The following is a 25,984-nucleotide window of genomic DNA, read 5'->3' on the forward strand; positions in this document are numbered from 1 at the left end:
TCCAAACAGAAAAGGAACTTCTCATGCTCAGCGTGGAATTGGGGGCAGGCCAATGTCAAGGTAGCTCAAGTCTTAACAGTTGTACACAGATGACAAATAACAAGCACAACATGTATGAACAACAGACCACTTCAACAACCCAGAAATGCATTGCTTTCAATGAAGTTGAATCCTCAATTAACCAGTATGGCTTTTTGAAATTCCACTTCATATGGAAAGAAAGAAGGAATACAAGGAAGGGAGGGAGGAAGCGAGGAAGCGAGGGAAGGAGAAAAAGGTGGGAAGGAAGAGAAAGGAAAGTAGAAAAGGTTTCAGGGGAGGGGAGAGGAGAAAGAGAAAGAAGAAAGGGAAGAAGGGAGGAGGAAAAGAAAAAAGAGAAATGGAAGACAAAAGAGAGGAAAGAAAGAAAAAGGGGGGAAAGAAAAGGAGGAAGAGAAAGATAAGAAAGAAAGAAGAGGGAGGAGGTGGTATGAGGGGGAAAGGAAGGGAGGAAGGGAGGGAGGGAGGGATAGTAGGGAGGGAAGGATGGAGGGAGAAAAGGGTTGGAAGGAAGAGAAAAGAAAGTAGAAAACGTTTCGGGGATGGGAGATAGAGAAAGAGAAGAAAGGAAGAAAGAAAGAAAAAGGGAGAAAAGGAAGACAAAAGAGGGAAAAGAAAAGAAGGAAGAGAAAGGTAATAAAAAAGAAGAGGGAGGAAGTTGTATGAGGGAAAGAAGGAAGCGATAGAAGGGAGGGAAGGATGGAGGGAGGAAAAGGTGGGAAGGAAGAGAAAGGAAAGTAGAAAAGGTTTGAGTGGAGGGGAGAAAGGGATAGAAAGAAGAAAGGGAAGAAGGGAGGAAAGAAAGGAAAAGGGAGAAAGGGAAGATGAAAGAGAGGAAAGAAAGAAAAAGGAGGGAAAAGAAAAGAAGGAGAAGAAAGGTATGAAAGAAGGCAGAAGAAGGAAGGTGTATGAGGGAAAGCAAGGAAGAAGGAAGGAAGTGAGGAAGGAAGGAATAGAAGGGAGGGAAGGAGGAAGGGAGAAAAAGGTGGGAAGAGAAAGTAAAGCAGAAAAGATTTCAGGGGAGGGAAGAGAAAGGGAAGAAGGGAGGTAAGAAAGGAAAAAAGAGAAAGGGAAGACAAAAATGAAGAAAGAAAGAAAAAGAAGGGAAAAGAAAAGGAAGAAGAGAAAGGTAAGAAAGAAAGAAGACGCAGGAAGTTGTATGAGTGAAAGAAGGAAGGAAGGGAAGGATGGAGGAAGAAAAAGGTGGAAAAGAAGAGAAAGGAAAGTAGAAAAGGTTGCAGGGGAGAAAGAGAAAGAAGAAAGGGGAGAAGAGAGGAAAGAAAGGGGGGGAAAAGAGAAACAGAAGACAAAAGAGAGGAAAGAAAGAAAAACGAGGGAAAAGAAAAGAAGGAAAAGAAAGGTAAGAAAGAAGAGGGAGGAACTTGTATGAGAAAAAGCAAGGGAAGAAGGAAGGAAGGAAGGAAGGAAGGAAGGAAGGAAGGAAGGAAGGAAGGAAGGAAGGAAGGAAGGAAGGAAGGAAGGAAGGAAGGAAGGAAGGGATAGAAGGGAGGGAGGGAGGGAGAAAAAGGTGGGAAGGAAGAGAAAGGAAAGTGGAAAAGGTTGGAGAGGAGAGGAGAAAGAGAAAGAAGAAAGGGAGGAAAGGAAAAGGAGAAAGGGATGATGACATGTAAGAATGAAAGAAGAGGAAGTTGTTTGAGGAAAAGCAGGGGAAGAAGGAAAGAAGGAGTGGATAAGGTGTATAAGGGAAATGGAGAAAGAATGAGCCACAAAGAAAATGTATACGTGGGCAATACCAGGTATATACACTAGTAAACCAATAAATATATAATAAACTAGCTGTCCCCTGCCACGCGTTGCTGTGGCCCAGTAAGGTGAAAAATAAAGTCATGAGAAAGTGTTGGTTTCTGATATATGTAATTTCTTTATGCTTGTTGGTAAACAGTATTTCTTGCTGTTTCTTTGTCAGTGTTCTCATTACTACTCTGGAACATGCAACACATAATTGTCCTTCTTTAGGGGTCCCTTTCAGATCTATGATACTATATCTCCCTGGGTGTGAATCATATCTATCTATCTATATATATGGCTGGATGGCTCTTTGTCAGGAGGGCTTTGATTACGTTTTATTGCCCTGCTGAAGAGAGTTGGACTGGATGGTTTTCTTGGGGGTTCGGTGTGGGAAGTTTTCCCCAATTCTCTCGTTCGTGGGATTCAGAATGATCTTTGATTGTAGGTGAACTATAAATCCCAGTAACTACAACTCCCAAATGTCAAGGTCTATTTCTCCCAAACTCCATCTGTGTTCATATTTGGGCATATGGAATATTCGTGCCAAGTTTGGTCCAGATCCATCATTGTTTGAGTCCACTAGATGTAGGTGAACTACAACTCCAAAATCCAAGGTCAATGCCCACCAAACCCTTCTAGTGTTTTCTGTTGGTCATGGGAGTCCTGTATGTCATGTTTGGTTCAATTCCATTGTTGGCGGGGTTCAGAATGCACTTTGATTGTAGGTGAACTATACATCCCAACAACTACAACTCCCAAATGACAAAACCATAAATTTTTTTTGAGTGATGGTCACTCCTTGTGTAGTGAGACATTTTGTTGCCAAATTTGGTGTGATTTCGTTCATTGGTTCTTTTGTTTTTAAGGTACTCATTATGCACAGAGCATTTTTATATATATAGATTGAAGTCAAAGCTTGAAAGCAACCGAGCAGACAACTTCAGAGCAATGTCCTAAAAAAAACTAACTAAAGAGGCAGATCATCTGCTCTTCGTTCCTTTCTGAAAACTATAATTGCAAGAACTTTCTACAACGTAGCAAATGGCTTGCCCTTACCTAATTCTGACATCTGTCTCCAAACCAACAACGCCAAACTCTAGGCTTTTACGAAATGACATTTCTGTATTCTCGGGTGCCATCTGTTACAGAAGAGAGGCGTGTTATCATGTGCTTTACAGAATGACACGAGTCTGACGGCTCCGCTTTCTTCCTCACTCACCTGTGGAGTTCCTCTGTGGGCAATGAATTTTGGCTTGGGACCCAATGTTCCCTCCTCACGGATGCAGGGCGAGTGCATCCCCAAAGGTATGAAGAAGAGGAAGAGGAGGACGGCCAGGTATGGAGTAAGGATAAACCCCTGCAAGACTGAATGAAAAGAAGAGGAATCAGGTGCTTGAGTCCATTTGCCACTCCAAGAGTAAGGAAAGTGCTGGACTGACACGTTATAAAAATGGGAGCTTCCTTGTACTTAATTTGTGCTTGTTTGGGGGAAACAACAACAACAAAAACAAGTTACCTGCCTCTCCTCTTGGCCCGAGGTGGGATACAATGCAATTATAATATACTAGCTGTACCCGCCACACGTTGCTGTGGCCAACTTTCCCTCCTTCCATCTTTCTCTCCTTTTTTCCTATCTTTCCTTCCCTCCCTCTTTCATTCCTTCCCTCTTTTTCTTTCTTTTTCTTTCCCTTCTTTTTTCTTCCTTCTCTACATGTTTCTTTTCTCACCTCTTTCGCTCTTTGGTTCCACCCTTCCTTGTCTCTTTCCTTCCTCCCTCCCTCTTTCTCTCTTTCGTTCCTTCTCTCCTTCCTCCCCTCTTTCGCTTTTTTATTTCATTCTCTCCCTCCTCTCCTTCCTTCCTTCTCTACTCTTCTTTCTTTCCTTCTTTATCTCCTTCCCTCCTTCTTTCCCTCCTTCTCTCCTTCCTTCCTTCTCTACCCTTTTCTTTCCTTCCTTCTCTCCTTCCCTCTTTCTCTCCCTCCTTCTCCTCCTCCTTCTCTCCTTCCTTCCTTCTGTTCCCTGCTTTTTTTCTTTCCTTCTCTCCTTCTCTCGAAATGTTTAGGATTTTGAATCAGTTTGTGCATACCTTGTGGGTTGCATTGAGTCGCCTGTTAAGGGCTGAAAAATGTGGTATAGAAATAAAGCAAATAATAAAATAATTGTGGGTAAATCTGGTAAATTTTCGTCGGGGTTTTTTTGAGTTTTGCTGTCCCGTTGGACGCCCTTTCTCTTTTTATATATATAGATAACCATAAAATACATACATACCATAAAACACATACATTAAAACACACTGCTACAAAATACATATACAGTGATACCTTGACTTACAAGCTTACTGAGCTCTTAACTCAAATCACTCTTATCTCAAAGCAGTTTCCCATTGAAATGCTATTTTTTCATTTCACCCCTTGAAACTCACACCACTTTTGCTACATGTTTTGAAATAAGAAAATGGACTTTATAAATAACAGATAACTCGAACAAAAAAACCGAGCCAAGAGACAGCTTGTAATTTGAAAAACTCGTAAGTTGGGTATAACAAAAGATGCAAGGCTGGAGACTTATTATTAGGATGGATCTTCCCTGAGGTTTTCCTTTCCTTAAAAAAAAAAAAAGAAAAATCCCACCCCTGTGCCTTCAATGTGATAGCGAGACGATGATGGATATGTGCTATGGTGAAGTGAACACTGCTTGTCTTTAAACTTTCTCTTGCATTAAAGCTGCCACCAACCTAAGGTGTTTTAGGATTTTTTTAAAAAATTGAGGTGAACTTTTCCCACTCCTGCCAACACTGCTCTTATCCCTGGCTCCCAAACAACTGTTTGTTGAGAGGCTTTTCTGTAGCAACAGGGTGTTAAAATTGCTGGAACTATCACAAAGACTTGACGATGGAGTGATATACAGTAGAGACTTGGTTGAAACTCAAATAGAATAAGATTTATTTTTAAAACAGACAACTAACCACTCCTGAGAGGTACAAAAAGCATGACTTGTTACAAAAGTACTTCAACTTGATTGGTTGCTTGAACAGTTCTCTTCACTTTGTTCTAGACAGAGCTAACCAAACAGAACTAACTGTTGGTAACAAAACCCTCGCTCTATTTCAGAGAATAGTGATGACTCTGACTAGCCTATCTAGGTAGCCCCTGGGTTATTAACGAACTTTACCCTAGGGTTCTTCCTGTTAACTAACCCAGGCTGGAGAGCCAATCTCTTGTGCTAACTCTCACAAGAGATCAGACTGCTGTCTGACCTTTTTCCTGTCAGCTCACAGCACTGTCTAACACAGACACTCTCTCTCCTAGCTCTCTCCCTCAAACCCAGTTTCAAACTTTACACCTTCACATCCCAGCTCCCAGCTCTCAACTCTCACTGAAGCTACCTTCTTTTCACCCCTCAGACTTGGCTCCTCCCAACTGCCCTTGCCAATCCTAGAAGTCTGCTACCTTGGCAGCCACTTCTCCACCAAAGTCAACATCGACACCGAAATACAACACCGCCTGAGCTCTGCAAGTGCAGCATTTTCCCGAATGAAACAGAGAGTGTTTGAGGACCGGGACATCCGTAGGGATACCAAGGTGCTTGTCTATAAAGCTATTGTCCTCCTAACCCTGCTCTATGTCTGCGAAACGTGGACTGTCTACAGACGTCACATGCAACTCCTGGAACGATTCCAACAGCACTGCCTCCGGAAAATCCTGCAAATATCTTAGGAAGACAAGCGGACAACGTCAGCATGCTGGAAGAAGCAAAGACCACCAGCATTGAAGCGATGGTCCTCTGCCATCAACTCCGCTGGACCGGCCACGTTGTCCAGATGCCTGACCACTGTCTCCCAAAGCAGTTGCTCTACTCTGAACTTAAGAACGGAAAACAGAATGTTGGAGGACAGGAAAAGAGATTTAAAGATGGCCTCAAAGCCAACCTTAAAAACTCTGGCATAGACACTGAGAACTGGGAAGCCCTGGCCCTTGACCGCTCCAGCTGGAGGTCAGCTGTGACCAGCAGTGCTGCAGAATTCGAGGAGGCATGAGTGGAGGGTGAAAGAGAGAAACGTGCCAGGAGGAAGGCGCGTCAAGCCAACCCCGACCGGGACCACCTTCCACCTGGAAACCAATGCCCTCACTGTGGAAGAAGATGCGGGTCAAGAATAGGGCTCCACAGCCACCTACAAACCCACAAAAATAGTCATCAAGGAAGACCATCTTACTCGTCCAACGAGGGATCGCCTAAGTAAGTAAGTAAGTAAAGTAAGGAGTCTCTAAACTCCTCCCCTCTTCCAACCATCCTCACTCAAGATGGCAGCCTCCCTGGCATTCCCTCCTAAAATGAAAGCCTGCCTTACTGTTACCCAGGCTCCCTTTCTGGCCTACCAGGTAAGATTCACCACATTGGGTCACCCGTAAGTCAAGCTTTCTCTGTATATTAAAACACATAATGCAACGATTGAAATACAATATGAATAAATATATTAAAATGAAAACAGAATGTAAAAAAAGACTGGGTAGTCTAGTCTTGAAATGGACTAGAATTCTCTAGGACAGTAGATCTCAACTACAGGCATCTTCCAAATGTTGCTGTTGTGTTCCTTTAAGTTGTTTCTGACCTATGACCATCTAAAACAGGCATGGGCAAACTTTGGCCCTCCAGGTGTTTTGGACTTCAACTCCCATAATTCCTAACAGCCGGTAGGCTGTTAGGAATTGTGGGAGTTGAAGTCCAAAACACCTGGAGGGCCAAAGTTTGCCCATGCCTGATATAAGATGAACCTCTTTTCGTCTCATTGAACATCTCCTTGGATTCTACTTGGATTCCACTGGGTCCATTATCAAACCTCACACCACTTCAGCACTCGTAAAATCAAGGCCGTTATCAGTTCTGAGTTGTAAATTGGCGCGTAACCTATAGAGACTTAAATCATACCACATGTGCAGTTTCAGCATCCTGTGATAAATAGAAGTGGGCCAGGGGAAATCTTTAATGAACACTCCTTGTAGATGACAGAGGAAGCTTATTTTCTGCAGCTCCAGAGATATACTCTAGAGGGGGATATTAGGGACTGTACCTGGGAAAATTCCCCAAGTCAGATGTTTGTTCTGCTCCATGATTAAATATTTCGCCATTTTAAACAGGGGCGGCTTGTCCATTATGCGAAGTAAGCGGTCGCAGAACACTTTTTTTTGTCAGGGGCACAGAGGCGCCTCTGTAAATGCCCCTCGACCGCCACTTGAAGAGTGCCCCTCAGCTCACAACAGCCCTAGCAGTCTGGGGGGAGCCTCGGATTTCTTGCCTCGCTGCCTGGCGATCCTCTTCCCAAAGGGGCTGGGCCCTCGCCTAGCCCCTCTCGTTCCTGCTCCACCCGGTCACCGGGTGCGCAAGCAGAGCCGGTGCTCAATCGTTCTCCGCGGTCGATCCCTTCCCCATGACCAGCTCCCTTTCCCGATCCCCCGGCGCTTCACTTGCCTCCTCTCCCCAATCTGCAGGTGGGCCAAGGGGCGGAGCCACCACGCCTGGCCCTTTTCGGGTCTGGAGGCATGTCTGAATGCTCTTTGATTGTAGGTGAACTATACATCTCAGTAACTACACTTGCTGCACTTGCTCCCTTGCCTGGCCCGCTTTGGGTCCGGAGACGTGCCTGAAGACCCCGGCATGTGCACCAAAAGTCACCTCTTCTCCTGACTTTCTCTTCAGCCATTGGGACCAAGAGAGAGAGAGCCCCTCCGGCTGGAGGTATCTCCCACCTCCGCTCCTTCCTTTGTTTTTGCGCCAACCTTCAGGAAAGGTGGGCATCTCCACCTCTGTCTGTCTGTCTCTCTCTCTCTCTCTTGGTCCCAATGGCTGAGGAGAAAGTCAGGAGAAGAGGTGACTTTTGGTGCACATGCCGGGGTCTTCAGGCACGTCTCCGGACCCAAAGCGGGCCAGGCAAGGGAGCAAGTGCAGCAAGTGTAGTTACTGAGATGTATAGTTCACCTACAATCAAAGAGCATTCTGAACTCCACCAATGATGGAATTGAACCAAATATGGCACACAGAACTCCCACGACAAACAGAAAATATATATCAATGATTGGTTGGGGGGGGGGGGGCAAAATACTGTTTGCTTACTGTTGAAAATTACCTAGGGCCGCCTCTGGATTTAGCTTTCCCCCAGAATTGTCTCTAAACTTTTGATTATGGAAGAATGGATGAGAAAGCACTTATGGGAGAAATACTGAAGGCGATCCCTTGCAAGAGGGAGCCACAAGCTTACCAACTGGAGTGACTGACTGTACCTTTGTTTTCCACCTGAAAGAAATGCTTTCCCACCGGCCAAGCCAGGAAGATCATGACGAGGATGGAAAAAAAGTGGAAAAAAGGAGCGGAGATCTATGGAGAAGATTAAACAAAAAGTCATCATTTTTGCTCTGCTTTGGAACAAAGTTGCATTAAGAGCTAACAAGTTGCCCACGAATGGGAAGAACAAAAGGGAACGCGACTGTGCTTAAAGATTTGTGGGTCGCAAGCAGGCACATAGGAAGCCAGGAGAGGACGATGATGATGATGATTTGTATCCTGCTTTATCTCTCTTTAAAAAGAGAAACTCAAAGCAGCTAAGAGTAAAAAGCAATACAATGCGATGACTCTCCCACTGTGGTGCCTGGTTTACGTTTATTCCAAGCCATTTGAAATTGAATCCAGACAAGACAGAAGTACTCCTGGTCAGTCGCAAGGCCAAACAGGATATAGGGTTACACTCCCCCTAAAGACGCAGGTTTGCAGCTGGACTCATTGCTGAGCCTGGAACCCCAGGTTTCGGCGGTGGCTAGGAGAGCTTTAGCACAAACTTGTGCGTCAGCTGCACCCGTACCTTGGGAAGTCAGACTTGGCCACAGTATTATTATTATTATTATTATTAAACTTTATTTGTACCCCGCTAGCATCTCCCGAAGGACTCGATGCGGCTTACAAAGGCCGAGGCCTCAACACACAATATAACAATACAAAACCTAAGGCAAATTAAAAACAATTAAAGCAATATAAACAACAAGCAATAAACAATACACTAAGACACAATAGAACTGGGCCGGGCCAGAGTAATGGGTACAGGATTAAAAGTGCTGATGTGACAGGTGGTATATAAGGCTTATAGGGCAAGTGCAGAGTGCGATCGATGTGCAGCAATCTTAGTTCTAATAAAGTGCTTCTGGGACTTGGTATTGGAGATTTCCTAGTCTGGGAAGGCACATCGGAACAGCCAGGTCTTCAAGTTCTTTCTGAAGACTGCCAATATAGGGGCCTGTCTAAGATCTTTGGGGAGGGTGGCCACCACAGAAAAGGCCCTGTCTCGAGTCCCCACCAAGCGCGCTTGTGACGCAGGCGGGATCACGAGCAGGGCCTCTCCGGATGACCGAAGTGAACGCGTGAGTTCGTAGACGGAGATGCGGTCACGCAGGTAGGATGGTCCCAAACCGTTCAGGGCTTTGTAGGTAAGCACTTGCACCTTAAATTGGGCTCGGAAAATAAATGGCAGCCAGTGGAGCTCCTTGAACAGGAGGGTTGACCTCTCTCTGTAAGGGGCCCCAGTTAACATCCTGGCTGCTGCTTGTTGGACCAGTTGGAATTTCCGAGCCGTTTTCAAGGGCAGCCCCACGTAGAGCGCATTGCAGTAGTCCAATCTGGAGGTGACCAAGGCATGGACCACCCCGGCCAGATCAGCCTTCGCGAGGTACGGTTGCAGTTGGCGCACGAGTCTCAATTGTGAGAAAGCCCTCCCAGACACCACCAACGCCTGAGCCTCAAGCGTAAGCGATGAATCCAAGAGGACTCCCAGACTGCGGATCTGTGGCTTCAGGGGGACTGTAACCCCGTCCAACACAGGTTGCCACCCTATACCCCGGTCAGGTTTACGATCGACCAGGAGGACCTCTGTCTTGTCGGGATTGATCTTCAGCTTGTTCCTCTTCATCCAGATAGCCACAGCGGCCAGGCACTCGTCCAGCACTCGAGGGGCCTCCTTGGAATTAGGTGGAAATGAGTAGTAGAGCTGTGTGTCATCTGCATAGAGGTGACACCTAAGTCCAAAACTCCGGATGACCTCTCTCAGTGGTTTCATGTAGATGTTAAAAAGCATGGGAGACAGAATAGAGCCTTGCGGGATCCTGCAGGTCAAAGGCCAGGGGTCCGAGCAGGCATCTCCCAGCTTCACCATCTGGGATCGACCCTCCAGGAAGAATCGGAGCCACGACAAAACCGTGCCCCCGAGACCCATCCAGAGAGTCCATGCTCTTATAACATCCCATTTAGACTACTGCAACTCACTCTACATGGGGTTCCCTCTGAAGACTGCTTGGAAGCTTCAACTAGTCCAACGAACGGCAGCCAGATTGCTCAAAAGAGTGGGATACAGGGAGCACACAATCCCTCTGTTATGCCCGCTCCACTAGAGCCAATCTGTTACCAAGCATAATTCAAAGTGCTGGCACTAGCCTATAAAGCCCTAGACAGTTCTGGCCCAGTTTACCTTTCCGAACGTAACTCCCTCTATGAACCTTTAAGGACTCTAAGTTCATCGGGAGGGGCCCTGCTCTTGGTCCCACCACCCTTGCAAGGGTGTGGACGAGAGACAGGGCCTTCTCAGTGGTGGGTCCTCGGCTATGGAACTCCCCCTCCCCCAAATGATATCAGATCTGCTCCTTCCCTCCAGGTATTCCAATATATATATATATCTCTCAAGACCTGGTCCTGGGGTCAAACCTTTGTGCAGTAGATTTGGTGATTTGAATGTGACTGATTGATACGACCAGCAATGGACTGATCTTGGATCATAATTTTAAACTGGCTATATTTTAGAATTTTGAATCTTTAAGGTTTATAATTGTTTTCTCTTTGAAAACCCTATACCAGTTATATCCTACCTCGCTCATGCCCAGGGTTATTTTTTAAAATTTTAAACTATTACAATTGGCCTGGCAATAGGTTTTCAAATGCTTGTGTGTTACTGTTTATTGTTTATGTGATTTGTATTAATTGTATTGATTGTTTTTGTTATTGCTTTTGTTATTGTACTGTGGGCTTGGCCTCATGTAAGCCGCACCGAGTCCCTTGGGGAGATGGTAGCGGGGTATAAATAAAGTTATTACTATTATTATTATTATTATTATTATTATTATTATTATTATTATTTTAATGGTTGGGTTGTTGTAGGTTTTTCGGGCTATATGGCCATGTTCTAGAAGCATTCTCTCCTGACGTTTGGCCTGCATCTATGGCAGGCATCCTCAGAGGTTGTGACAACTTCACAATTTCTGAGAATGCCTACCATAGATGCAGACAAAACGTCAGGAGAGAATGCTTCTAAAACATGGCCATATAACCCAAAAAATCTTCAACAACCCAGTGATTCCAGCCATTAAAGCCTTCGACAATACATTGTTTTATTGGTTGTTTTAGTTATTTTTGCTAATTCAATGTCTGGCATCTAATGGTTGCCTATTGTCAAAATAAATAAATAAATTTGTGATGTGGGTTGTTGTAGGTTTTCCGGGCTATATGGCCATGTTCTAGAAGCATTCTCTCCTGACATTTCACCTGCATCTATGTCAGGCATTCTCAGAGGTTGTGAGGTCACAACCTCTGTGGATGCCTACCAGTGATTCCATCCATGAAAGCCTTCAAGAAATTTGTGATGCATCCACCATTACAATGTGCTGAAAAACACAACACTACACCTTAAACTGATCCTGATTATCAACATTGCAAATGCCAGTGGAGGTCCAGAAGTCTGATCTGGCCACGGTGGTCCACGCTCTTGTTATATCCCGAATAGACTACTGCAACGCGCTCTACGTGGGGTTGCCCTTGAAGACTGCTCGGAAACTTCAACTAGTCCAGCGAGCGGCAGCCAGACTGCTCACCGGAGCGACATACAGGGAGCATACCACCCCCCTGCTGTGCCAGCTTCATTGGCTGCCGATTCAGTTCCGAGCACAATTCAAGGTGCTGGTTTTGACCTACAAAACCCTATACGGTTCCAGTCCAGTGTATCTGTCCGAACGTATCTCCCTCTACGTCCCACCCCGGAGTCTGAGATCATCTGGGGAGGCCCTGCTCTCGACCCCACCACTGTCACAAGTGAGGCTGGTGGGGACGAGGAGCAGGGCTTTCTCAGTGGTGGCCCCTCACCTGTGGAATTCACTCCTGGGGGAAATCAGGGCATCACCATCCCTCCTCGCCTTCAGGAGGAGGGTGAAGATGTGGTTATGGGACCAGGCCTTTGGGCACTCTGGCGATTAAATCAGACAACCAGACGAGTTGTCCAACAGGATTGAAGAAGTGGAAAGTAAAACTAGATCTATGAGTTAGCGAACACTGACCATGTAAGAGGAGAAAATGGGTTTGTATTGGTTTTATTGATTTTATTGATTTTATGGTTGTAATGCATGAATTGTTGTTAACTGTGAATTGATGTAATTTTGTATATGGTTGTTTTATTTGGGGTAAAAGAATCCCAAATAAATAAATACATAAATAAATAAATAAATTATTTTGATATTTGGGATACCCGTCCCTGAATCCCAAAACCAATATGACCACATAAAATTGGTAAGCATAGGCTGGCCGATCTACACTATGGCAACGCTTTAGCTGCCCTGGCTCAACGCCATGGAATCCCGGGACTGATAGTTTGGTGAGGCACCACCACTCATTGGCAGAGGAGACTAAGGATCTTGCAAAAATACAACTCCATGAAGCTCACCTGACTCTGTTTTCTTACCTGAAAGGACAGGTAGACTGTTGTCCATTGCGAACTCCACAGAGTTTGTATAATGATAAAAGCAGTAATGGCGACACCAAAGGTGGACAATGTCCCCATCTGTAAGACCAAAGGTGAAGAGGTTATGTGCCATGCTCCCTCTTTATGGTTTCAGCCAAAAAGCAGAGAGACTGTAGAGACCTTCAGACTCACCATCAAGACCCTACACTTGGAAGGCAATCATACTCGGCTGCAAGTAATAGCCTATGAGGTCAGCCAAATCCTACAACAGGGACACCAATGGACCCTATTAAAATGCTTGGGGGGCAGGACAAATTGCTCAAAGTGATTTTCCGTGCTGCATTACCTTCAGCATTTCTCAGAAGAAACTGGGACATGTTTTTTTTTCCCCATGTCAGGAGCAACTTGAGAAACTGCAAGTCGCTTCTGGTGTGAGAGAATTGGCCATCTGCAAGGTTGTTGCCCAGGGGACGCCTGGATGTTTTATCATCCTGTGAGGGGCTTATCTCGTGTTCTCGTATGAGAAGCTGGAACTGACAGATGGGAGCTCATCCCGCTCCCCAGATTCAAACCACCAATCTTTTGGTCAGCACAAGGGTTAACCCATTGCACCAATGGGTGCTCCAGGACATGTGTGAGCAAGCTACATCCAGTTGCGGTCAAGATGGAAAAGTTGTTGTTGTTAGTGGTATTATTGTTATTTTCAGTCTCCCCATAGGGACTTTTTTTTTTTTTTTGGTCGTGTCAGGAGCGACCTGAGAAACTGCAAGTCACTCCTGTTATGAGAGAATTGGCCGCCTGCAAGGACATTGCCCAGGGGACGCCCGGATGATTTGATGTTTTATCATCCTTGTGGGAGGCTTCTCTCACGTCCCTGCATGAGGAGCTGGAGCTGATAGAGGGAGCTCATCCACCTCTCCCCAGATTCGAACCTGTGACCTGTCATTCTTCAGTCTTGCCAGCACAGGGGTTTAACCCACTGCGCCACCAGGGGCTCCTCCATAGGGACTGAAGGCAGCTAACAATAACAACTTCCTTAGTATTACTAGGGGGAAAACCAATAAGTTAGGAGAAATTACAGCAGTTTGCGTCTGCCTGAGACTTGATTATTCTAATCTACACTGTAAAATTAATGCAAGCTGACGCCACTTTAGCTCTATGGCTCAATGTTACAGAGTCCTGAGAGTTGTAGTTTTACCAGGCCTTTAGCCTTCTCTCGCAAAGACTGCTGGTGCCTCACCAAATTACAATTTCCATTATTCCATTAGCAAATGGAGTCAAATTGCACCGAATCTACAGTGTAGATTAGTGGTTCCAAAACTCTTTTTTTTTGACCAGGGACCACTTGACTAGGGACAATTTTGACCAGGGACCACTGTGCTGCCACGCGCTGTAATAATTGATTTTTTAAACAGGACATTCTCTTTGTGCCCAGCGGGGAGCCGGGGTGCCATGGGTGAGAGGCCTTTGAGGATTTTCCCATACACAGTCTTTAAAAGGCTTGAAATGTTTAACAAAGTTCTTCATTATTGCTTAGGTCTTCAATAAAACAACAAACACTTCTTGGATCTTCAACAGATTAAACAAATGCTTCTTAACTTGCCCCAAAATGGGCAGGCACCTTGCTTGGAGAACTATTTCTTTCCTTAACAAGGAAAAACCTTTTTAACCCCTCCCAGGCAATCTACTGTCTAAGCTTTGCTGACGTGGGTTCTACTACCGGTTCCAATCTGCGTCTTGGGTCCTGAGTAGACCTACCAGTCAAGGCTATGTAGATTCTCCAGCTGGAGTTCTTTGGGTCTGCAAAACTGTTTTCTTCCTAAAGTTTAGGACTGTTTCCCTCAGATGCTGTAAAGCTGAGAGGCTGTAAGCTCCCAGCCAGAGCTTTGGGACTGTTTTCCCAGGAATTTCTCCCGGATGCTGTAGGAAATGAAGCTTTTCTACGGATGGAGCTAATTTCCACATCCTGTAGCTTAGCTTTCCACTATAAGACTGAACTAAAAATGGCTCCCTCTCTTCCCATGGCCCTGGGGAAAGGGGCGGAACCAAAACTTAACAATGATAGGCAGGTGGCTAGCCCTATGATTGCAAACCAAGGAAAGCCACCTTGTTGCAAATGCATGGAACCTTGGAATATATGCAAATACTCAATAGAAAGAAAATGAAGCTGAAGCTCCTGGTACCAGCACAACCACTCTCCAACATTAGTACCAAAAGGGTTACAAATCGGTTTTTGGTCAACTTCAGATTCGGTTTGGTTCTTTGGGGTGCTGATTCAAAAAACTGCATTGGATAGACCACATCAGTTCTAGTTTCTGATACAGAACATATGCCATCCAGTAGTCACCATCTGCTCGCCCACAGAAAGCCACATTTAATAACCTAGAGCCACGGACCTTATTTTAGTTTTCTACCGTGACCCACGGGTTGGAAACCCCTGGTGTAGATGCACCCGGAGTCTACGGAGAAGGGCAAGGTTCAGCTTTCTCCTGCTACTAAGTTAATTGAGTTCGGCAACTTGGACTCAGTTTTGCAGAATTAATTTAGTTCGGCAACTTGGACTCAGTTTTGCAGAATTAATTTAGTTCGGCAACTTGGACTCAGTTTTGCAGAATTAATTTAGTTTGGCAACTTGGACTCAGTTTTGGACTCAGTTTTGCGGAATCTGATATATGGCAAGTTGAGGACAAAGGGAGAAAATGGGAGAAGGAAAAAAGTATCTTTGATATTTTTAAAGTTCCTGCCAAACTTGGGACAAGTGGAGAGCATGAAGGGAACAATAATGTCTAGTTTGAGCCTGCGAGTAAAGAGATCCAACCCAAGACTCACATTGTTTTTCTTCAGGAAAATAATGACTATAGGTTTAAAACTGAGACTAAGCACATTCTTTCTGAACATTAGGAAGAACTTCCTGACTGTGAGAGCCGTTCAGCAGTGGAACTCTCTGCCCCGGAGTGTGATGGAGGCTCCTTCTTTGGAAACTTTTAAGCAGAGGCTGGATGGCCATCTGTCAGGGGTGATTTGAATGCAATATTCCTGCTTCTTGGCAGAATGGGGTTGGACTGGATGGCCCATGAGGTCTCTTCCCACTCTTTGATTCTATGATTCTTTCGAGAGAAGAGCGTCTTAATTACATGCCAAGGAAAAGCTAGTAGAATAGCTGGTTTTTACCTTGTGAATCCAGTGCAGATACAACTGTTGAGTGTTTGTCAGCAGGCACATCGCTAGGATCTATAAAAGCATTCAGAGATGATGTGTTTTAACGTAGCCAAAGGTCATTGCAACCTTTCATCATATCACAGCACTTTAGCCAACGACTGTTAATTATTCGGGTTTTTTAAAGTTCATTAAATTTCATTTCAACAAGATAGTAACAACTATGAAAAGAAAAAATGTAAACATACAAATAAAAATAGAAAACATGAACAATAGATACAAATATCTATTAGTCATTGGCCTAAAATTTGTCCCATTAGTTTGATTAGTGTTTCCATTGTGTTCCGTCCATTCGGATGGCACGAAATGGAAGGCCTCTCCTGGAACGAAAATGCAATCAATACGAAAGACAGGCAGGAGTGGGTACCGGTTCTGAACCTGCTTTTCAGATCAATTGCCTGGGGCCTGGCAGCGCCTGCAACTGAACCCTGAGTAAGGAGCGCTCCTTACTCAGTGCTTAGCTGCAGGCCCTCCAAGACCTGGGTGCGTAGACCCAAACCTGCACCCTTAGGCCGAAAGAAAATGGATCTTTCGGCGCTGAAAACAAAAAAACAAATATCTGACTTCTCGATTTTCGGAGATTCCAACAAAAATGGACCAGGGGCCCTACTGAGAGCCAGGACACGAAATGAATCAAGGTAAGTCCCAAATGCACGTAACTAGTAACTATGCAATATTTTAGAGAAAAAATAATTTAATAAGAAGTCACTTTCCTACTACTAGCACAGATAGACTACAAGCAGAGGCATAACACCGTTGCTCAGATGATTCATTGGAACTTGTGCCACAAATACCATCTGCCTGCGACAAAGAACTGGTGGGATCACAAGCCAGAAAAAGTTACAGAAAATGAACACGTCAAGCTACTCTGGGACTTCCGAATTCAGACAGACACAGTTTTGGAGCACGATACTCCTGATCTCACGATCATGTTAAAAAACAAAGTATGGATCAATGTATTGTCGAAGGCTTTCATGGCCGGAATCACTGGGTTGTTGTAGGTTTTCCCGTGGCCATGTTGTAGAGGCATTTTCTCCTGACATTTCGCCTGCATCTATGGCAAGCATCCTCAGAGGTAGTGAGGTCTGTTAGAACTAGGAAAAAAGGGTTTATATATCTGTGGAATGACCAGAGTGGGACAAGGGACTCTTGTCTGCTGGAGCTAGGTGTGAATATTTCAACTGACCACCTTAATTAGCATTTGATGGCTTGGCAGTGCCTGGGGGAATCTTTTGTTGAGAGATGATTAGATGTGCCTGATTGTTTACTCTCTGTTGTTTTGCTGTTGTAATTTTAGAGTTTTTTTTAATATTGGTAGCCAGATTTTGTTCATTTTCATGGTTTCTTCCTTTCTGTTGAAATTGTCCACATGCTTGTGGATTTCTGGAAAGTATGGATCATCGATGTTGCAATCCCAGGGGACAGCAGGATTGAAGAGAAACAGCTGGAAAAGCTGACATGACAGGAGGATTTAAAGATTGAACTGCAAAGACTCTGGCACAAGCCAGTAAAGGTGGTCCCAGAGGTGATCGGCACACTGGGTGCAGTGCCTAAAGTCCTTGGCCTGCACTTAAACACAATAGGCGCTGACGAAATTACCATCTGTCAACTGCAGAAGATCACCTTACTGGGATCTTCACGCATTATTCGCCGATACATCACACAGTCCTAGACACTTGGGAAGTGTCCAACGTGTGATCCTATGCAACAACTAGCAGTGTGATCTTTTCTGCTGCGGACTCATCTTGTTCCATTTCAAATAATAATTTATATTCCGCTCTATCTCCCCGGAGGGACTCAGGGCGGATTCCAAACAGGCAAGCATTCAATGCCCAAATACAACAACAATACATCCATACTAACAAAATTTAAACAACCCGACATATAAACACAAAATTATGACTTTACAAATAAAATTAAATAAAACCACAGCCTGTTACAACAGACATAAGACAAAACATCAAACATTGAACAGAAACAACAATTTCCCAGTTCCTTGGGGCAAAAGCTAAAACTTTGCTTTCAAATAAGCAAAGAAGGTAGGGATTGAATCAGGAATATTCTATACACAAAGTATGTGTTTTGTCCCTATGGCAGCCAGCTTATTTGTTTTCATAAGGGATCAAAAGCTTGTCCCTATAAGATTGGTATTTGTCCCTTATCACGAGTTTCTCAATAAAAAGGGCAGGACTCACCATTAAGAAAGAAAGGTAGGAGAGGATGAACGAACATATTATTAGGAGGAAAACAGACCACTGAAACCAGAAGCCCATGTTGTCAAAGCTGTACCTAAACATTTAACAAAACAAAACAAAAATCACATATAACATGAGAAGTGACAGTGAAATAAGCAATTGTATAAGCAATTGAGTTGGTTGGGAAGTTTCTGAGAGTTGTCTTCCAAAATGTAACATTGCAACTTTGCAAATATTGCAAATCTATATAAATAAAAATGTAATGTTCATTTGTGGGATTAACATAACTCAAAAACCACTGGACGAGTTGACACCAAATTTGGCCACAAGACACTTACTAATCCAAGGAGTAACCATCACTCAAAAAATTGATTTTGTCATTTGGGAGTTGTAGTTTCTGGGATTTATAGTTCACCTACAATCAAAGAGCATTCCGAACTCTACCAATAATGGAATTGAACCAAATGTGGCATACAGGACTCCCATGACCAATAAAAAACACTTGAAGGGTTTGATGGGCATTGACCTTGAGTTTGGGAGTCATAGTTCACCTACATCCAGAGAGCACTGTGGACTCAAACAGTGATGGATTTGGACCAAACTTGGTGCGGATATTCCATATGCCCAAATATGGACATAAATGGAGTTTGGGGAAAATAGACCTTGATATTTGGGAGTTGTAATTACTGGGATTTATAGTTCACCTACAATCAAAGAGCATTCCGAACTCCACCAATAATGGAATTGAACCAAATGTGGCATACAGGACTCCCATGACCAACAGAAAACACTTGAAGGGTTTGATGGGCATTGACCTTGAGTTTGGGAGTCATAGTTCACCTACATCCAGAGAGCACTGTGGACTCAAACAGTGATGGATTTGGACCAAACTTGGTGCGGATATTCCATATGCCCAAATATGGACACAGATAGACCTTGACATTTGGGAGCTGTAGTTACTGGGATTTATAGTTCACCTACAATCAAAGAGCATTACTTTATTTTCCAGCTCACCAGCCTGAGCCACAGCAACGCATGGCAAGGGACAGCTAGTATAATATATTATTTGCTCTGTGATAACCCAACTTCCAGGATGTAGCTATAGAAAGAGGGAGCAAGGAGGGCACTTTATCCCCAAATAAGACACCTCTCACCCCAGTCATGAAACTTATCCATTTAAATGGTCATTACTGTAACCCAAATCACACATTGTGCAACAATCCCCACTTGTACAGAGCCAGAATGTCACATCTGTGTTGCTTAAACCTCTCTGTGTTTTTAAATTGAGGCTGGATGGCTACCTGTTGGGAGGGCTTTGACTGTGCATTCCTGCCTGGCAGGTGGGGGTTTGACTAGATACCCTTTGCGGATCCTTTACATCTGTCGTCAAGTATAGACTGCCTGGGAGTCCAGTGGAGTCTCCTCCTCTGGAGGTTATTGAATTGATGTGATGTATGGATTGAATGAAATTGTACGATTGGGGTCTGGCTAAGGGCCTATTAAGGCTTGGCTAAACTGAAGACACCATCCTAAGAAGATTGAAGCCTAAAATGACATTATGGAAGAGGTAAAGGTTGACTGTGGCATGAAAAGTGCCGAACCGCTGACACTTACAGACCTGCAGGGCCATAGTCAGAAAAATATTTTGGGAGGGGTTGAAAATTTCACGGGGGGGGGGGGGTTGAAACCTGCCTCCTATCTCACGCTGAAGCAAAGAGCACAGCAGAGGGCAGAGCAGCCTTCAATAGCCTACAGCTCCGCCCTTGTCAACCACCTCCATCAAGTCTGGCCTCCTTAATGAGAGCATTCAACATCCCCCCCCCCCCCCAACTTGGTTGCTTCACTACTGTTCTGTCGCGTGCTGGGCCTGTAAATAATTGTCTTTAGAACAGGATGTGCAACCTTTGCCCAGCGGGAAGCCAGGGGGCCTAAAGAGAAGTTCTCAGAGGTTTCCACCACAAACAGTCTTTAGATGGCTTGAGAAGTACAACAAAGTCTTTTATTAATGATCAAACAGAAACTTCTCTTGTCTTCAGTAAAGTTAAGCAAACGATTCCAAGCTTTTAGGCAACAGGTGAATTCCTAATCTTGCCCACGAAGGACAGGCAACTGTCTTCTATAACTTCTCCTTTAAAGGAAAATCCCCTTTTTAACTTCTCCCAGGCTGACTGTAATCTAACCCTTACTGATGTGGGCTCCGCTACCGGGTTGAACTGCGTCTCGAACGCCGAGTGGACCTACCAGCAAGGCAGTAGATGTTCTCCAGCTGGAGTTATTTGGTCTTTAGGGCTGTTTTCCTGGAAATTCTTTGGAGACTCTTAAGACCTTTCTCCCCCGGAAGGTCTTAAGGGTTGAAGCTTTTGTACAGGGGAAACTTGCACACATCCTATACATAAGCTTACCTTGCTAAGACTAACTAAAAATGGCTCCCTTCCCTTCCCAATTGCCCTGAGCAAGGGGCGGGACCAAAACTTAACAATGATGGACAGGTGACTTGCCCTATGACTGCAACCAAAGAAGCCACCTATCTGCAGAGTCCCTGAAACCTAGGACTGTAAACAAACATTTAATACAAAGCAAATAAAGTTGGAGCTCCTGGTACAGCTGTACCAGAACAACTACATCGGCTATTTCTGCAAGTAATGACAGCGTGAATAAATTGCTAATATTTGCTTGAGATAGTGCTTGCAGTTCTGGAGGGACTCTTGATTTTTTGCATCTCATAGACTTAGCAGCATGGGGATTGGGTTAACCAGTTAAAATTCATGAGTAAACCAGGTTTTTTAAAAAAATCTGAAACATTTCCGGGGGGGGGGGGGTTGAACCCCTAACCCCCCCCCCCCCCCTCGCTACGGGCCTGCAGATCTGGGAACTTTTTGGTGTAAACAGTATGCTTGGCTGATCCAAAAAATGGTGTAATAATAAATTAATAAATTAAAATTTCTTTGATCCCACCCGCCAACAGTTCCTTAAGAGTGCCAACTAACTGAGGGCCCTTCCACATAGCCATATAACCCAGAATATCAAGACAGATATCCACAATATCAGCTTTGAACCGGATTATCTGAGTCCACACTGCCATATAATCAAGTTCAATAAGGATGTTATACAGCTGTGGGGAAGGGGTCTGAAAGTCAGTGGGAAAGGCAACAAGACCTTTCCTGACAAGGGTCCCTTTCACGTAAAGAGTTCCACCTACTCGTCAAAGGCGTAGTAGTCATTCTTCGTTTGACTCCAGAGGTATGTAAAGACGAGCCACAAGGAGAAGGTGGTGATCAGCAGCAGCAAAAAGATGCCCTCTGCCTGCAAGCAAAAATCAGAGGAAACGATCATTGTATTTACAGTATTTCTTCAATTTATAAGACCCATCCTAATTTCAATACAACAGCAACAACAATATATAAGGTACACCTGCGGTTCTAAGATGCACCCTGTTCTGTCACGCACTGGGCCTGTAATAGTTGTCAAATATTTCTCAAATCTTCAATGAGTCAAACAAATGCTTCAAGGCTTTAAATCAAAACTGGTGGCTTCCTTCATCTTGTCCACAAGGGACAGGCAACTGTCTTCGTTAATTGTTCTTATACTTTGAGAGGAAAACCCTTTTTTAACCTCTCCCAGGCTGTCTGTTATCTAAGTTTTGTTGGTGTGGGATCTACTACCGATTCCAAACGGCGTCTTGGTACTGAGTAAACCTACCAGACAAAGCTTGTAGATTCTCCAGCTGGAGTTCTTTGGGTCTGTAAAGCTGTTTTCCCTCTGGAATTTCTTTAAGACTTTAGGGCTGTTTCCTTCAGATGCTGTAAGGCTGAGAGGCTGCAAGCTCCCAGCCAGAGCTTTGGGAATTTTCCCCCGGAATGTCATGAGAAATGAAGCTTTTCTGCAGGTGAAGCTTGTCCAAGTCCTCTAACTTAGTTTTCCTCACTAAGACAAACTAAAAATGCCCCCCTCTTCCCTTCCATTCTCCCTGGAAGAAGGGACGGATCCAAACTTAACAATGATTGACAGGCGGCTTGCCCTATGACTGCAAACCAAAGGAAGCCACCTTTTTGCAGAATCCTTGAAATTTTGGAATACATGCTGTGCAGAAGTCATTGATACTGTGATGTCTCGGCCTAGTATTATTTCCTTGTTGCCTGTTGGACTGTTCCATTTTACCAAGTTTAGGGGAGAGCTTAGGTTCCCCCTAGAGGCCGAGTTCGGTTGGTGCAGCCCATTCTGTCTCAGAGCCAGAATGGGCTGGTTATAGAACTTCGTTCCCCATTCTTTGTTGGTCTTAGCTTGTTGACAGTTGCCAGATAGTGTCTGGTCTGGCCTAGCAATTTGAACAGGCCATCCTAATCACGTATTTACCTTAAAGTTTATAATACATATTTTCCCTATAGATAGAGAGTTCATAGATAGTTTGTATTTGCCTTAGAGTTTATAGATAGATAGTTTGTATTTGCCTTATAGATGGTTTATAGTTATACATTCCCCTATAGTTAATAGTTGTATTTGCCATGTTTCATAGATAATACATGTAATAAAGAATAGTTATATTTGCTTTATAGATTATAGATCAGAATATACTTGCCATAGTTTATAGAATACCTCATAGAAATTATAGTCGTTTTTTTACCTCAGAGTTTTACCATCATAATCAATTCTCATCTTTGTTCATTGTTGTTATTCACCTTAATTATTTAGTAAACAATTGTTAAACTTAATCTTGTTTATAGAGTTTTATTTTGGGGGAATTATAGTAATTAGGGCATACCGATGGTCACTGGGAAAATAGCCAGACACATTTAGGTTTCTCATTAGATCTTCCTGGTGTGCCATCATAGATACTATGTATGTGTTTAACTGTTAGAGTATATATTTGTGTTTGTAACAGTAGCTAAAACTAGAGTTATCTGGTTTGAATCCACAGTGAGTGTTGTCAAGGAGACCAGGAAGGCTAGCTCAGGAGAGTGAGAAGTGGGCGGAGCCAAGCAGAAAAAGTATTGTGCGTCTTTGAAAAAGGGCAGAGTGTGGAGGCTTGAAAAGCCTGGGAGAGAGGTGTGTGGGCAGCTGGAGGTTTTTCAGTCTAGGAGGGCTGAAGAGAGAAACCTGGCCAGTTTCTTTAGTCAAAAAAGACTAAACGAAGCTTGTTAAGATCCCTTGTTAAGGAAGGACTAGAGATCAGAGATTTGATCATAGTAGGAAACATTGTTCACTATAGAGCTTCACCTCAGTAGAAGTTAGCCACAAGCTGTGTCATCTGGAAGAGTGGACTGTATTACAAACCAGGTGATATTTAAAGTTCTATAAGTTATTTAACAGCCTGCAACCATACGCTTTGTACACAATAAACTTGTTATCTTTTGTTGAAGACCGTTTCATCTCAATTAATCTGTGTCTGTAGAGCCAGATCTCATTGGTGGTATTATTTATATTTATTTATTTATTTATTTTATTACTGCGCTTGTATACCGCCATTTCTCAGCCAAAATTGGCGACTCAACGCGGTTTACAGCTCTACAAACAATCAACAATATTCAGTATAAAAAGCATAAAAACAACATACAATACATAGTATTGGGCCACCAATACAATCCAATGCACCTCTTAACTAGAATTGTAGTCCAATTTCATCGTCCATGATTACCAGTCCTTAATCATCAATTTCTTTGCACCGGATTAACCGAATGCTTGTTTGAACATCCATGTCTTCAATCTTTTCCGAAACACCATCAGCGAGGGGGCTGATCTTACCTCTATGGGGAGGGCGTTCCAAAGCCGAGGGGCCACCACAGAAAAGGCTCTGTCTCTCGTTCCCGCAAGCCGCACCTGTGAAGCAGGCGGGATGGAGAGCAGAGCCTCCCCAGAAGATCTTAGGGTCCTGGAGGTCCTGGTACCTCAAATACCTCACGTTGGTGGCAGTTACCTTAATTTACAAATAATAATTGGCCTCCTCTATAATATATTCTTATACACAATTGAGGCCTGAGATTAATTACCTCCATAATCATCCACACCTGTACAATTGGTTCGCGCCCTGTACACATGCAAACACTTAATAGAAAGAAAATAAAGTTGGAGCTCCTGGTACAGACGTACCAGCACACACCCCATGTTAGAACCAGATTGGAACCTCAATCAGTGGCTGAAACCAGATGAGAAACTCCCTTCTGGGGACACAAAAGACAGGGCGACTTGGAAGGCACTGAACAGACTGTGCTCTGGTATCATGAGATACAGAGCCAATCTTAAGAAATGGGGTTACGAAGTGGAGTCCATGGCATGCGAATGTGGAGAATAGCAAAGCACAGACCACTTGGTACAATGCAACCTAAGCCCTGCCACATGCACAATCGGGGACCTTCTTACAGAAAAACCAGAGGCACTTCAAGTGGCCAGCTTCAGGCCAAAGGAAATTTAGTATAATGCCAAGTTTTTAACTTTGTGATTTTTCAATACTTTTTTTTCATGTCAGGAATGACATGAGAAACTGCAAGTCGCTTCTGGTGTGAGAGAATTGGCTGTCTGCAAGGACGTTGCCCAGGGGACGCCCGGATATTTTGATGTTTTACCATCCTTGTGGGAGGCTTCCCTCATGTCCCTGCATGGGGAGCTGGAGCTGACAGAGGGAGCTCAACCCGCTCTCCCTGGATTTGAACCGCTGACCTGTTGGTCAGCAGCTCTGCTGGTATGAGTGTTTAACCCATTGCGCCACTGGGGGCTTTCGATACATTATAGCTGTATTCTGATTTTGCTAAATAAATAAATAAATTGGGGAGGGTGGGGTCTGATTTCTCAATAACAGTAAAGTATGCCGAAGCCACTCCATTAAATCCCAAAAGTCCATATTTACCACGTTGCAGCAGGACTTCCCCGGCCTCACTCTGTTCCGCTCGTACCGCTTCCACCGACCACTGTAGAATCCCGACAGGCAGGAAACTAAGGGCTCATTTTCGTAATTCTGTGCCTGAAAACGGAAGTGACCTTTGGGCTTCACTCTGCGGGTCTTTTTGATGGTGATCGGCCCGTCTTCCATTGGTGGATCTTCTCGTCCAAACGACCCTCAAGCAGGAAAGTCCAAAGAGGCAAAGGATTCGGAGATGGAGCAGCCCTATGAAAAGAGCAAACATGGGGAGGAAACGACAATGGACAGAAACATAGTAGAGGTTGAGTTTTCCTTATGCAGAGTGCTTGGGAGCAGAAATATTTATTTATTTATGTGTTTACTAGCGGTCCCCTGCCAGGCATTGCTGTGGCCCAGTCTCCCCTGACATTAAGTCCTGTCATAGAATCATAGAATCATAGAATCAAAGAGTTGGAAAAGACCTCCTGGGCCATCCAGTCCAACCCCATTCTGCCAAGAAGCAGGAATATTGCATTCAAAGCACCCCTGACAGATGGCCATCCAGCCTCTGTTTAAAAGCTTCCAAAGAAGGAGCCTCCACCACACTCCGGGGCAGAGAGTTCCACTGCTGAACGGCTCTCACAGTCAGGAAGTTCTTCCTCATGTTCAGGTGGAATCTCCTCCCTTGTAGTTTGAAGCCATTGTTTTGCATCCTAGTCTCCAGGGAAGCAGAAAACAAGCTTGTTCTCTCCTCCCTGTGGCTTCCTCTCACATATTTATACATGGCTATCATATCTCCTCTCAGCCTTCTCTTCTTCGGGCTAAACATGCCCAGCTCCTTAAGCCGCTCCTCATAGGGCTTGTTCTCCAGACCTTTTATCATTTTAGTTGCTCTCCTATTCCTGCATGGCTCGATATTGGTTCGAAGCTAATTTAAATATGACTTCTTAACGACTTTAGAAACTAACGAACACGATCAACCAAGCCTAATACATATGTGTGTATGAATGGCTGGATGGCCCTTTGTCGGGAGGGCTTTGATTATGTTTTCTTGCCCTGGTGAAAGGAGTTGGACTGGATGGCCTTAAGGCACCATTTCTCAACCTGGGGTTTGGGCGGGGGGGGGGGGGTCACCAGGAAGGTGGTACTATATCTGTCATAAACATATGTGTGTGAATCATATATATTTATCTATATCTA

General features: G+C 44.3%; 1 protein-coding gene across 3 annotated transcripts in view; it reads right to left on the bottom strand.

Moving 5' to 3' along the window:
* The window catches only part of LOC132772284 (glycerophosphodiester phosphodiesterase domain-containing protein 5-like), a 71,765-nt gene that overhangs the window by 37,403 nt on the left and 8,378 nt on the right, over positions 1-25,984 (bottom strand). For all 3 annotated transcript variants that reach the window (XM_067466473.1, XM_067466474.1, XM_067466472.1), the window contains exons 3-10: positions 24,794-25,051; positions 21,155-21,258; positions 17,956-18,049; positions 15,716-15,775; positions 12,545-12,643; positions 8,064-8,157; positions 3,008-3,153; positions 2,845-2,927 (exon numbers count right to left, since the gene is read on the bottom strand). In XM_067466473.1, the coding sequence (XP_067322574.1) occupies positions 2,845-2,927; positions 3,008-3,153; positions 8,064-8,157; positions 12,545-12,643; positions 15,716-15,775; positions 17,956-18,049; positions 21,155-21,258; positions 24,794-24,976 (863 nt within the window). In that variant the 5' untranslated portion in view covers positions 24,977-25,051. The remainder of the gene's footprint in view (positions 1-2,844; positions 2,928-3,007; positions 3,154-8,063; positions 8,158-12,544; positions 12,644-15,715; positions 15,776-17,955; positions 18,050-21,154; positions 21,259-24,793; positions 25,052-25,984) is intronic.

This window comes from Anolis sagrei, chromosome 3 (genome assembly GCF_037176765.1).
Source record: "Anolis sagrei isolate rAnoSag1 chromosome 3, rAnoSag1.mat, whole genome shotgun sequence".
NCBI lineage: Eukaryota > Metazoa > Chordata > Lepidosauria > Squamata > Dactyloidae > Anolis > Anolis sagrei.